At 37.1% G+C, this 15,138-nt stretch overlaps 2 protein-coding genes and 1 long non-coding RNA gene across 3 annotated transcripts in view; 2 read left to right on the top strand and 1 right to left on the bottom strand.

The window, feature by feature from the left end:
• Positions 1-12,611, bottom strand: part of LOC134793154 (inositol-trisphosphate 3-kinase homolog) — a 147,164-nt gene extending 134,553 nt beyond the window's left edge. The window contains exons 1-3 of the mRNA XM_063764734.1: positions 12,255-12,611; positions 10,930-11,022; positions 10,249-10,302 (exon numbers count right to left, since the gene is read on the bottom strand). Coding sequence (XP_063620804.1) covers positions 10,249-10,302; positions 10,930-11,022; positions 12,255-12,320 — 213 coding nt within the window. The 5' untranslated portion in view covers positions 12,321-12,611. The remainder of the gene's footprint in view (positions 1-10,248; positions 10,303-10,929; positions 11,023-12,254) is intronic.
• LOC134793116 (superkiller complex protein 3) overlaps positions 1-15,138 on the top strand; it is a 331,932-nt gene that overhangs the window by 244,217 nt on the left and 72,577 nt on the right. The window lies entirely within an intron of this gene.
• The window catches only part of LOC134793185 (uncharacterized), a 126,593-nt gene that overhangs the window by 35,654 nt on the left and 75,801 nt on the right, over positions 1-15,138 (top strand). The gene's annotated exons all lie outside the window — the stretch shown is intronic.

A 15,138-nucleotide genomic window follows, 5' to 3' on the forward strand; every position in this document is an offset into this window, starting at 1 on the left:
TTAATAAAATGAATATTATTAATAAAATAAATTACATTAATAAAATGAATATCATTGATAAAATAAATAACATTAATAAAATGAATATTATTAATAAAATAAATTACATTAATAAAATGAATATCATTGATAAAATAAATAACATTAACAAAATAAATATTATTAATAAAATAAATAACATTAATGAAATAAATGAATTATAGTAAATAAATAAACAAAAAAGTAAAAAAAAAAACAAAATTAAGAAAGTTAACAATTAATAAAACAACTATTTTTTTTAGTATTTTACTGACGGCACATCACTAAATACGGATGTTGCAAACGTATAAGCAACCGATAATAAAGGTTACCATAACCGAATAAAAACCTGTTAAAAACCCCTAACAAAAACCCTATCGCGATGGGGTTTTGAGATTAACTCGGTTAAAGGTTAAGGTTACCGTTTCAATAAGCTTACCATTACAATCAGGTAACAGTATGATAGGGTTACCGAATGATTCGGTAACCGAATCGATTGGGTTACCGAATGGATAGGATTAAGCGTAAAGAGGGGTTTTCCGGTCCTTGGCTGTAAGTCACACCGGAGAAGTATGGCATTACGCTACCGCCTACTTCTTTTTTATGGACTATCGGAAAATACGAGGATATTTGTGGAACAAATCGTTCGACACTCGTATTTTATCCGACACGTTCGACTAACGCCCACGCGATTGGGCCGCCGGTACCAGCGCTATGGTCATAGCATTTTCTTTCCTTCATTACATGCTTAAACCCCTGACGAACCGCCATACTGGTACAAATGACCCAGTAAAATGTGTCACTATCTCCCGGGCTAAGAGGGGTCCTGTCATTGTAAATTTTGAAGTCACTTTAAATTTACTGCCATCTATCGACACACGACTAAAACTCAAAATGAAAACGTATAAAGTTATCAAAAAATGTATATATGTATATGGATAAATGATTTTATTATTTTTATATCATTTTGATCCATGTTCATTCACTGATATCTATGTGTTAAAATCGTTAAATATGAAACGGTGTCGTCACGCTAAAAATAACTGCTATCTATGTCTTTCTAATAATTGCCTGGTGCTTTATTTCGAGCACGGTGTGAAATAATTTATTTTAAGTAAAGGAAACTTCCCTATTGGAAATACACATTCCCTTAACGCCATATAATCCCGCACCGAAATTGAAACATAAATTACGATATCCGATTATCGCGATTTATTAAACAAACTAGCGAGGGTGGGTTCACAAAACCGTAACAAATTATATACCTAAACCTTCCTCAAGAATCAATCTATTGGTAGGTGAATACCGTATGAAAATCCGTTTAGTAGTTTTCGAATACATACACACAAACAGACAGACGCGGCGTGGGACTTTGTTTTATAAGGTGTAGTGATTAGGCCATAAAGAAGTGCAGCTATCAGTTGTGCGCCTGTGTATGTGTGGTTGCAAAGCTGCCTTTGTAGTAACACTGGAATCAGAAATGATACATTGTTGCCAATACCCGCTCAGTAGGCGTTTGTAATGTACATCATTGATGTCAAAGAGTTTACAGAGTTTTAGAGTTTGTTAAGGCGAAACATGTTAACATATCACACTACGGAACCTAAACCTAAACTTAACGAAAGCTAAGGTGGATGAGCTTTATGTAAGATGACGGAGCCTGCGCTATCGATCTGAAGGTACTTTTTTAATCCAATAAACTGGTTTTATTTGTTAGACTGCGTATATGAGTGATTGCAAAAAATTTGTACGTAATTAAGCGCAGTTAATAAGCTGTGATTAGACTGATTAGTCTTAACTTAATTGATTCATTTGTGTTCCTAAAATTAACTATGTAAATTGTATTGTATTGTATTTATTGTACTTAATTCGTACACATATTAGTCCATAGCATACGCTAACCCACTTTTATGCATCTAACTTAAATTGAAATGGCTTACTTAAATGTGGTAACACAATGGAATCAACTAACTTTAGACTAATTACATACAGGTGCTTCACTATGTACACATTTTTTAGTATCCAAAGGGTGCATATGCATATATATGAATTTGAATATTATAAGATTTATAAGTTTAGAAAATATGTGAATAAGAATGTTCATATAAACTTTTATTGACATTACTTGTAGGTGCCTATTGTTTATCTACAGAGTGATTTTTTTATCACCAGCCGCGTAATTTATAGTTAGGTCATACGAACAACTTTTAGTATGGGACTAATGCCTAAAACCCCAAAAAAAATTTGGGACATCACATCAGCCGGAATGTATGAAATGGCCAAATTAACTTTAAGTTTTTTTTTAACTTGCTTATATGTGCAATACAATATACATACTTACATACATACCATATAATATTTGGTGATATAATAGTCCAGCTCATTTCTCTAGACAAAATCAAAATGATAGTATGTACCATCCATCCACGACACGACAGCCGCAGGAATGTTAACACTTGCGAAGAAAAAACTAAATGTTAAGCGAAATAATTCATAAATACGGTGACATTTCAGACATTCGTCCGCCATATTAACATTTTTTGACAGGTTAGGTAGGTATCGAAGCCACAGACCATCCGGGCTTCGGCCACGATTGAAAATTGTGGTGTAGACTCTGTGCGGAAAGACAAGAGTCGTGGAATGTATTGGGGCCCAATATCTTCCACGACTCTTCTCATTCCGAACAGACTACCTATTATATTTTAAACGGCTACTAATTTAATCTACTTAAGTAATTATATATTTTAAAACATAAACAAAAAAAATATATAAACGTAAGTGTTATAAAAGTAAAACTCATTTTTATACCTTGACATTTGGTTCGTATGAGTTAGTGACATAATAAAAAAAAGCTATAACTCCCGTGGAAGTAAAATGGACTAAGCACCCGCTGCACTTGCGTGCACGAAATGTACGTAAATGATGTCTGACTAATCATCTAATCAAACACACCTCTGGAAGCATTAAACAATAACGGATCAGTTGGAAACAAATTTAGACATCCGAACTGCAAAAAAAATCGCACAAAAATACTCATTTGTACTAAAAACAAAGGGTGAACTAAAATTTGTGACCTGTTTGTAATTTGTGCTTTTTATTGGCACCGACGTAGTTTAAAAAAAGACGGTTAGACACTACTGAAAATACAGTTTCGGCGTAGCCGAAAGGTTCGGCACTTTTAGGCCTACCGCAAACGAAGAAAAAATCCGGAGGAAACCTGCCAAAATCGAATCATCAGTCGCGGTCACTAGTAAGTAGTACTAGCGGACACTAGTATACCTAATACATATACTTGTATATTTAATTACGTATTGAACTATGTGGACCGTAGTTGTACTATTCGACTATAATTATTGGTTAAAATTAAACCTTGAATTACCTAGTAATTAATTAGTTATGATATTCCCGTCTCTCTTTCATCCGGGCGTTATTCCGGGTGCATTCTCAGCTAATAATCACAATATTTATGCTAATTCTAGAAAATTTTAAATCCAAATAGCAGGAAGGTGGCATGTGTGCGGCACCGGCGTGGGCGCAGGATGCGCCGCGCCTGCGCGCTCGGACCACGTGACTCCATTGACGTCAATACTGACCTCTGGCAAGCGCTGCCTCAGCCTGCTTATCTGCCATACTCCACATACGGAGCGAGCATATAAATTGACTACTTCGCATTTAGCGTGCTTAATAACTCTGCGCAGCTAGCGGTCTGCGTAGTTTATAAATAGGAAGTAGGTTCAGTTAAAGAAAAAACCGGCCAAGTACGAGTCGGACTCGCGCACGAATGGCTCCGTACCATTACGCAAAAAACAGCATAAAAAAACGCTTGTTGTATGGGAGCCCCACTTAAATAACTATTAAAATATCGGTAGAAAACATTTATAACTCTGTTACAAATATTCGTGATAAACACACACCAGGATTCAAACCCAGGACATTCTGTTCATAATTCCTAACTAGGTTAGGAAGCCGTTATCGTTAAATTATAATCGAATGTGATGTCTCTCAGGAAATAGTTATGGTTATGTTATTATGACTGATTAACGCGATCGAATTTAAAAAAAAACACTTGCTAGGTGATAAGGTGAATTATTATGTGTCCGTTCGAAGTTAGGGAGAACATAATTTATACAACGAATTTGAGGCAAAATCTCTTAAATCAGGAGACAAAAAAATAATGAGAGATAATGTTTTTAATTCTGCATGCGACATGTAATAGTTTTCCCGCCAATTCGTCGCAAAAGACCATTACACCCCGCTAGACGTGCGCAAAATATGTCACTGAAAAGAAAAGATTGATATGCATCTTTCGTACGCCCTGAAGTACTTCACTCTTTTAGTTCACTAGTTCAGTTTAGTTCAGTAGCTCAACAGATCCATCTATATCAAAAGTATTGGTTTCATTTCTCTCATTCGCGGATATTATATTGAGTTGAATGAAGAATTTGAAAGATAATTTCATTCAATATGAATCACTCAAAATTAATTTATGAATCGAAGGTTTAAAATGGCGTCCTTGTCACTCTCTAAGCGAAAGTGCAAGTAAATAAAAAGGTTTTTAAACTGAACTGCTGAAGTAAAGAACTAAATTAATCCGAGCTGAACTAGTGAATGAAAGGAATGAAAGAAATGAATGAATGAAAGTGAAGTACTTCATTTGAATCTTTCATTCGCGAACTACTCATGTCTACACCCCGCGTATCCATCGCGTATCACCTAGGGACAAAATAGTTTCTGGATGAGAGAAAAATTCTTAAGTTACAAGTACAATTCTGTGTGGTATGCCACACAGAATAACTGCTTAGATTTTGTCTTTCTAGGGTTCCATGGCAAAAATGAGACCCTTAGTATTTATATACAGGGGAAATTGGTTTTATATGTAGAAATAAGGTAAATAAAATTAACTAATATCTCGCGTGCGTGACCCGTGAAACGCACGTGAGGCTTCCGGTCAGTCACCGCCGCGCATATATTTTCTTATTAATTATACATTCTCCCATTTTTCATGTGGCAGAGAAATGCGATTAGAGTTCTGTGACCGGAGAATTCGCAACAGTTTCGGGCACCGAAGGTCACGTTTCGTGGTCAAATATCAGGTGTGATATTGTATTTAAATGCAAAGTCAATAGTAGTATGTAGTAGTAAACACTTTATTGCACAAAACAAGTGCATAACACAGAGGTAATACAGTAAATGTGTACAAAGGTGAACTTATCCCCGTTATGGGACCTCTTCCAGCTAACCTATAAGCAACTGAGAGAGATAAAAATAATGTTTTAATGTTACGTTTAGTACAATTTCACATGAGGATAGTTTGAGTCGCGGTGTACGTAGGGCTAACTCTAAAAATAATAACTCATAAAAAATTTAAAAAACAAACTCATAAAAAGATGAAAAAGAGTAATAAGTTTTTACACGACTAATGTAATGGCGCAGTGATTTACGAAGCGACTCAAGCGGTTTTGTAATTGTAACTTTTATAACACCTATCTATACTATAGTCATGCTGAGCTTGTGGCCGATCTATTTCTGATAAATCGTATATACATACCCTTGCCATGCTTACCAAGCTATAACATGACAGCAATTACTTGGTGGGATGAAATGGATTTATTGTAAATTGTCATAGCCATAGCTTTCAATGCATAATATAAACGCGCACTCGTATATACTAAAGCAAGCATAATTATCGCTAGAATAGTTGTATTTATTCATACACAGGAAGTTATAATATACATGACGTGCGTCGAAGCGATTCCATAGATACGTAGCTAATAGACTAAACATCAATCAGACAACAAATATTACGCTCAAGCGAAATGCCACGATCATTACTTACATTGACATAACATAACTCATGATGCAACGTATTAGCAACGCTAAGAGTGGACTTTACTTACGAGAGATAAACTTACATGTGACGAATGAAAACAAACAAACAATACCTACTGTGAAACTTTTCCCTGGAGCAGGCAATCTTTTGAGATGAGCCATCCGCAGTTAAAATCACCTTTTATAGGAATCTCAAAGAGCCGCAAAAGTGCCGTAGTCTAGGATCTTCAAGTGTAAGGGCTAGTTGCACCAACCACATTTGACAGATTGATCAACGTCAGCCGGCGCCCCCCGGCGCTTTACTATGAAACTTTACATACATAAAAATTTAGCAAACTCTTTAACGATACGAACGGTTTGGTGCAACCGACCCTTAATCTTTTGACTGACTAGTGAGCCGAGCGCGGCTCACTAGCCGTGGATTAATTGCCAACCGACCCCTGCCTTGGGGGGTAAATGTCGCAACCAATTAAAAAAATATCAAGAGCAAAGTCAAACTAAACTGTGCAACGCGTTAGTACCTACTCGTAATTGAGTGATTTTCTTTATAGTTATATATACAAGGTGTTACACCAGCCACTGCAAGTGGGATGGGTACACGTTGTATAGGTCATACTGAGCAACTTTTACTATGGAAGAACCCCGAAATTGAGAAAAAAAATTTACTCTACCGTACATTTTGGCTGGCTAATGTTGATATCTTGTATGGGAGTGTCAATTTTCTTATCGCAATTTCGGGGTTGGTCCCATAGTAAAAGTTGCTCAGTATGACCTACACATAGGGTTGCCATACGTCCCGTATATACGGGACTGTCACCGTATTTAAGTATCACGTCCCGTATTTTTACTGGTGCCGTTTTTGTCCCGTATTTTGTCGACCGGTCTGGCCTAGTGGGTAGTGACCCCGTCAATGAAGAGTATGAAACCGATGGTCCCGGGTTCGAATCCTGGTAAGGGCATTTATTTGTATGGTGATACAGATATTTGTTCCTAGATACCCCCCTCCCCCCCTCGGTGGTCCGCGCGAAAGTTTCTGAGGCGCAATATGGCCCTCAGACCACTGTCCCTTATCAGTTCCGACTAATTATGGCAACCCTACCTATACAACGAGTACCCACCCCACTTTCAATGGCTGATGTAACACGTTGTATTTGTTAGTCCATGATTTCTCAATAAGAAAATTTAGCCTAAAGGGCCGAATTAGTTACGCTCGAAAATATATTTCGGTATAGTCTGTCCGCTTTTCTAAGATCAAGTGCGCTATAGTAAATCTAAGGCGAAAGGCGAACTTGATCTTAGAAATCGGACAGGCTATACTCATTTCGCTGATGCAGTCAGCGCAGTTAACATGTGCTACAGGCTGTAGCCGTGATCATTTTCAACTAGAGAGAGAACGTCCTAGGGGATCAAATCATGCTATATACCGTCACTCCTATTAGAGCAACGACTACTCGTACATTGTGAATTTATTTGATTTAGGTACCTTACTAACTACTTAAGTACCTACTAAAAGAGGGTGCATTGACGGAAAGTTATATGTTACGTGTTTCTTAATCTACATATATTAATTAATATTTCGTAGACCTATTACCTACAGGTCGAAAATACGCAACCCTTTTCATTCAAAACATGTCAAGGAAACATAAAGTTCATATATGAAGAGGTATTGGGAATACCCACATTTAAATAATCAAACATGCCAAAAAAATGTGAAATTCCGTGTCGTCTTTGAACAAATTATAAATATCAGGTAAACACTTAGTAATGTACGTCTATAAATTATGTAATGACCCACTGCAAGATATGCTTCTTATTAAATTTAAAACAAATTGCACTACAGATGTAGGTAGTGCATAATTGTTCTCCGTCGTATTTTCCCGGAAACGTTCGTATTTGTCATGCTACTTCAGTCAACCTCCGTACTTTTTGTACCGAGACTGACTGAAATAGAAAGACACGTTCGTACGTTTCCGTGAAAATACGATGAAAATTATTATTATTAATCCAGCCTTATCGTAGAGAGGAGAGTGAGATGACACTACGCTGCGGTGGCATATCGTTGTTAAGGCGACACAGCCCAACTAGGTAGGTAATAGGTATACATACCAGTAGCGGCGCGTCCATAAAAGCCGATTTCCACCGGCTTGCCTGTTTTTGGACGTTTGAGCAGAGTTGTAAAGGAAATATGTAAGCCAAATTAGCCCCGGCTTGCCTATGGATATGTTTGACGCGCCGCCACTGATACATACCTATAGAAGTTATAGGAAGCTTGCTTCTTTTTTTTAAACATGGAAATTAGAGACAAAACTTTCCATTTTTGGCCGACATTTCAAGGGACCTATCTAAAAAGTTGTATCGTCAAAGTGCATGCACTTGCATTGATTGCATGATTAAATATTACGGTTAGTTACATTAGAATTACAACTGTTGATGGGAGTTTTGTAAATCATTTGTTCTTATATTGATTTTAAAAAATATTTCCTAAAATTTTACCTACCTACCTATTTATTTCTTAATTTAAAACCAATAGTTAGAAATATTATTTCGCCATGCAATATACATATGTAGGTACATAGTTAGAGTTACACAAGTGTAAGTTGTTTGCGCGGGGATGTGTAGGTATTATAAAAGTCGTAGCACTAGGTACATTCTAAATGCTGCGAGGTTTTCACCGGATCTCTGCGAAATTTTCATCCAATTTAACGCCTTTAACGTAATACGGCTCGATTCGGGAAATGAATTAGAGATTCACTAGATATGAAATAGTAAAGATATGTGACGTTCCACGGCAAAAGGTTCCTTATAGCGGCTAGCGCCGCGATTCGGGAAATGAATTAGAGATTCACTAGACATGAAATAGTAAAGATATGTGACGTTCCACGGCAAAAGGTACCTTAAAGCGGCTGGCGCCACGATTCGGGAAATGAATTAGAGATTCACTAGATATGAAATAGTAAAGATAATATATCTTTACTATATCGTATCTATAATCTCGAATTCATTTCCCGAATCACGCCGATAATATATAATTACTTGTTCACGCTATATTATCCACGTTTTCGCCCTGATTTTAAACGATAGGTCACCATTAAGACAACATTGTCGAGATAGTTGGGTGAATCAAATCGCGCCTATTTTTACTTATGGACTAAAACTTATATATTCAATCCTTAACTATTCCACTAGCCTTAGAACGACTTAGTATCCGCACTTAAACAAGTGCCAAATATTAGTATTTGTGGGAAATCCCAACGTTTCCAGAGATATTTGCTTATTGCCATCAAGAGCCAGTTAATCACATTCGTATTCTTGTGCAATTTCAAAAGGACTTATATATACTCATATTGGTATAAATGTGCGATCTTTTAATATGTTCCGGCACTCAAAAACAGGCGCATGCCACGGCCTTAGCGTGAATCATTGATTGTCAAACAATGACCCTCAAATATTTGCCGAATTATAATACATAACTCACGTCCTTTGATTCATAACGCCACACATACCTATACTCTGTATCTTTAGGTACTTAAAATAAAAGTAAACAAATAATTTGTACATTTTCGGGTAGTTATAAATGTTATAACATAACATTTATTCATTGACCAACCAAATACAAAACCACCTGGATCTATCACTGAACGACCTGACTTTAACCTACATTATTTGATCATGTAATGTTTTCATCTACCCTCAACTGGCTTAAGAAGCCATTTGAGGGTAGATTTTGTTTACTCTTTCTTAAATACCTAAAGATACAGACTATAGGCAATAACCTTAATTTTCTCAAAAATGGACGGCAAAGTCGACTTTGCCGTTTAAAAAATAGGTCGCGAAGCGCGTAGTTTATGGTCAGTCAAAAATTAAAAAGTTAAAAACATTGCAGTCTCGATTTTGGGACTGCAATGTTGCATACAAATTCCATTATTTGTCGAGTTCCAAACTTTTTAAAAGTTTAAATGGCCATATCAAATGAAGGCACAGGCCCATTAAACAGCCAAACAGATGATTAGTACCGCGACTATTTAGCTGTCTCAAATAGGTTTACGTATTTTCGGCAGAAAAATACACTTCTATTTTTTTATTAAAAAAATAAAAAGGCGGCAAAGCTAATTTTTTCAATTGTTTCTACTTTTTTTCTGTGAAAATATATACGTAAGAACGTTGCTTTTGTAAAATATTTCTATGATATTTATATTTCTTGCACCATTTTTGAGAAAAGCACTATATATGACTCGGCTGGAAGGCTACTTGCTGGCTTCGGATTCAATTAAACGGACTCCCAAGGTCGTCCGTTTAAAACGAATCCTCAGCCTGCAAGTAGCTACTTCCGAGCCTCGACAATAATGTACTATTAACGGCGCATGTAAACAGTTGCGGGATTGTTAAAACTGAATATCTTACCTTATATTTAGCTTCATTTTTCTGTTTGCGTATGCCTTTGATTTTTCTCGGGATCTGTAAAATAGGTAAATTAATGTTATTCAAGTTTTTTTTTGTATTAGATGTCTTTCATGGTTGAATTAAGACTTCGTATACCAAACCGAAATCGCATACTTTTTACTAATGGGCTCCCGATTCAAGAATGTAATGACTTCTTACAAAACGCTTTAGTCAACTGTAATGAATTCGACCAATCACCCTGTCGCCGCGGTCAAGAGGAAAAGCCATCAATGCGCTACTATTTAATGAATATTTATTTAATATAGGCGCGGCGGGGGACTTGTTTTGTAATATGTAGTGTTGCTTGATTTGTTGATTAAAATACAAAGAGCACTATATAATATGTAATATATAGGTAGTATTCTTATTCTTATTCTTCTATATACCTACAAGATTTGAGTTCTCTCTAATCCTCATGGATCTCATCATCAGAACTAGATTTTGCCAAAAATGGGACCAATCTGTAAGAATACACGTTCAAACAACCAATAATAATTTTCTAAATCGCTTGAAAACCATAAAATAAATAAAAAAATCCTTTTGGAAATTATGAAGTCGGTTAAAAATGAATTGTAGTTGGCATCATGCTGTTATTTCCAGACTTTAACACCTGGTGTTTATTCAAATGAAAGGTGAACTTACCGCACAATGGAAGCAGCTGAAGAGTGAAGTAGAACTGGATCGCGCTGAAGTCGGGCTCAATTCTTCGACTGCCTCGATGATTGCGACTGTGCCCTGTCGACAATTAGTTTAGGTCACACGGACAGGGGTAGGAAACTAGAGTGTTCGGGCATTCTCGGCTCCACTCGGCTCAGCATTGCTCCGAGCAATTATTAGGGTTGGCACAACTTGACGTCCCTTTGCGTGCACAACCACAGATACGATAAAGTTCTGTTAAAAGTTGAAAATAGGAACATCCCTTTTGTAATTCGTTACAAAATAAAATTTACTAACTATGTTAAAAATAGACTTACAGTATTACAACTATTAGATCTACAGAGACAATTCTCATCTCGTATTGTAGCAAACGTCTTCTTTATAACGTCTTGAGAAGGTACTATCAAAAACTACCTAGTCCTTTATATATAATTGACTTAATGAGTGATATTCGGTTTAAGTGGGCAGAAAATATCACCAAGAAAAATAAAGAAATATTAGCGGTTAAGTGTGAACAACTTGTTTGTAGTCAAATTGGTCATGTTTCCTTAGAAATACTTAACGAACCGTATATGTGATAACATAACCAATGTATAGCATAGTTAACCTTGGCGAAACAATTGAACCGAAGGAACAAAGCAGATGTGGCTGAGGCCGAGGTGCGTGCTCCATACGCTAAACGAGCGCGCCTAACTTTAATCGGCTTATTGCAAACAACGTTAAAAGTAGGTACGTACCTAATACTACGCGTTATGGTTATTGTTGCCGAAATTATATTCTGTATCGAATGATGCTAAGTCAAATCTTATTAGAAGGGATAAGTTAAGATAAGATAAGATAAGATAAGACCTTTATTTGCATACCAGTATGTTACATATAGGTTACATAATGGACCCTGGAAGGGTATAACCGTATAACAAAACATTGTTCATTAACTACTTATTACTAATTCCAGCCAAGAACAAAAAATATTTTAAGTTAATAAAGAAAAGTTTCACTCGCTCTGTATACGTTTAGAGTTAAACTTATGAGATCTTAGAAATTGAAATTATTGGTATGTTTCCGTCTCTTAGATGTGGGACAGGTTACCTTCCCTATCTACAAGATGAATAAATGATAATGTTAGAGTTCCGTCTTGGAGGGAATTATATGGGCAGGGTAGGCGTAGGGTTAGACAGCGAGCCGGTAATGATCGCGTAAATATTGATGCCGATCGAGTTGAATGCACCGTAGTGCGGACCGCGCCGCGACCTTGTCCGCGCGCAGATAAGTGCGCCGGCGCTGCGCCGGTGGCCACGCGCCTTACTTACGTTAGCTTCGCTCTTCCCATCGTACACCGCAGAGTAGCTCTCCGGCGGGAAACTGAACGATGACATGCCCACTGTTACACACACTCGCGGTCAAACACTGGAGGCTCTGGACCGCCGGCCGCGGCCGCCCCGGCGATCCATTGTTCCTTATTGATCGTTTCGCGAAGGAAGACGCGCGCGGGCGCGGCGGGTAGGGGCAACGCGACCGCACTGACGCGGCACCGCCGGCGCCCGCACACGCGGATTATCGCTTTACGCTCGCCGATAACGAGCAAAGCAAACTTCCCCGTACTACGTTTGTATGGCCCCTCGCGAGTGAGCGCGCCCTTTGCCTTATCGCGGACGATACTGTAGCATATATCGAAGGGAGCTGAGAGTCCTTCGCGAACAATACCCGTACTGCGTGTAAGCCGAGGCACTTGATGAGTTTATTTATAGTCTTACCTACGTAAGTAAACAATAATAAAGTAAACCATCGGCAATCAGTAATCGCATAAATCGAACGAGCAGCGAATGCACAATAGCTGTTTAAACCTACTGTTTATATTTGCATCAAATATGAGTCCATGCATGTTCGTGCAACTTCTACCTACTATTAATTTTACTAACCTACGTCAAACTGACAAGTCTCTGCATATAAAAAAATATGTAGGTAGGTAATTAAATTTATTGGTTATGTTTAGGTATGGCGTTTATTTTATTTCTATAGTCGTTATGGCTTCTATTTATTTTACAGCAAAATTGTTGTTTTTCTCCTCATGTCAATATTGATACCGGGCAAGCTGAAAAACTAGTAAACCCGCGAGCGTAACGAGTGTTTAAAAAAGTGGAATCTTGAGCGTTATAAGGCGTGAGAAAAATACTCGCAGTAAAACTTTAAAAACGAATCCAAATGAATGCTATTGAATAAGTCTATTAAGTCTATTCTATATTCTACCATACCAGCCAACGTGATTTATTATTATTAACAACTCAAAATTTTCATAAAACTACTTCGCTCATCAGTTTTTAGGGTTCCGTACCCAATGGGTAAAAAGGGACCCTAATATTACTAAGACTCCGCTGTCCGTCTGTCCGTCCGTTCGTCCGTCTGTCTGCCACCAGGCTGTAACTCATGATGCAGTGATAGCTGAAATTTTCACAGATGATTTATTTTTGTTGCCGCTATAACAATACTAACAACAAATTAAAATAAATATTTAAGTAGGACTCCCACACAACAAACGTGTTTTTTGCCGTTTTTTACGTAATGGTATGGAACCCTTCGTGCGCGAGTCCGACTCGCACTTGGCCGGTTTTTTATTTTATTTTAATAAAGAGCTTTACGAGCTGGTGTGGTGAGAAAAAAATGGTAACGCCTATCAATACATTACTAGGCATTTGTTTTTCAACAGTTTGTGTAGACCCTCATATCCTGTTTGAATTTGTGTTTTACAATTAACACATTTATCTGTCACCTACGTAGGCATGTTTTTGTAGTCAGCTTTGCTCAAGGAATAGTAGATTGTTAACCAAGGGTTGAAAGGCACCCATTTCTGTCGAGGTAGTTTGGCGCTCGAACGCAGTGAGAGCGCCAATAGTCTGAGACGGAAATGGTGCCTTTCACCCGAGTTAAACACTCTACTTTTCATATCGAATGCGAGGAAACCAAACAAGACAAGGCAATTTCGCAAAATCAGTAATTGAAGTACCCATTAGACCAACGGCCATGATTTTTTTCCTTAGGACTTACTTGCAATCGGAGACTTTACATGTGTGAAGATTAATAACCCCTAGCGAAAATCATTTAGATTGCAATATTTAGGAAAACACACATTTTTTAACAAACTGCAGTCATTTTAAAATGATTTGTTCATTATAGTATGAAAATCAGCGGGATTGCCTCTTACTTTTTAATTTTATACATTTTCGTTCTAAAAGCCGCAACACACTACCGGACCGCACCGCGACCTTGGTGCGCCGCACCACATAATAACATAATAAAAGTATATTAAATAACAATTTAATTAATAATATAAGAACATTTTATGTTGTATTTTATTTTATTTCATGAATATAGTGCTAAATAACTTTAAAAACCAATTTAATATCGTACAAACGTTTAACTGTGGCTGTATAAGATTCTGCCTTTGCTCATTTACGTAAGTGTAAGGTTTAAAAAAATATATTTGGTGTATTCCTTTTGGTTCCCGCCTTATGAAATCGAGTAAATAGAAAATTCAACGAAAGAAATCAAGAATAATATGTTTTTAACAATTTACTTACATAATTTTTTATAAAACCAGGATCAACGTGGGATTAGTAAAATTAAACAATTACCAATTGTTCCAGGCGAGGAAATAAAGACTATTTTTCCATTTTGTTTCCACCCAGTTGTTCGTGGGACGGGGACGCAGAGGAGTACACCACTTTTCTGCGCTAGAGCATAAACGTATCACTTTCTGCGCACCTTTTAGAACAACAACGACCCACTTTCAGAGCATGAGATATGAAAATTAAATTATCGTATAACGCCCGTTTTCCTCATTCTAGTCGTAAACTATTACAAATTATGTGAATCAAAATCGACTTACGTTATTAATAGGTACCTACTTTTAATTATGTACTTTCTCATTAAGTCATATTTAATTATTTACTTTGCACAAAGTTATGTAGGTAATATGTATAAAAACTGATCAAAACAAACTTCGTTATTGCTGGTTTATATATAGGAGATAATCGCTTAGCAACCGAAAATCAACAACTATCATTACGTATTCACTGCCAGCGCGCGCTTTATTCGTAGCCAATTACGTGGTTTATCCGCTTTTGTAGCGAAAAGCGCCTACGAACATAAAACCAGGCTGGCGGGTCGCTGGCAGGCAGGGATCGGATACCGGTATTT

Source organism: Cydia splendana, chromosome 8 (assembly GCF_910591565.1).
Source record: "Cydia splendana chromosome 8, ilCydSple1.2, whole genome shotgun sequence".
NCBI classification, from domain to species: Eukaryota; Metazoa; Arthropoda; class Insecta; order Lepidoptera; family Tortricidae; genus Cydia; species Cydia splendana.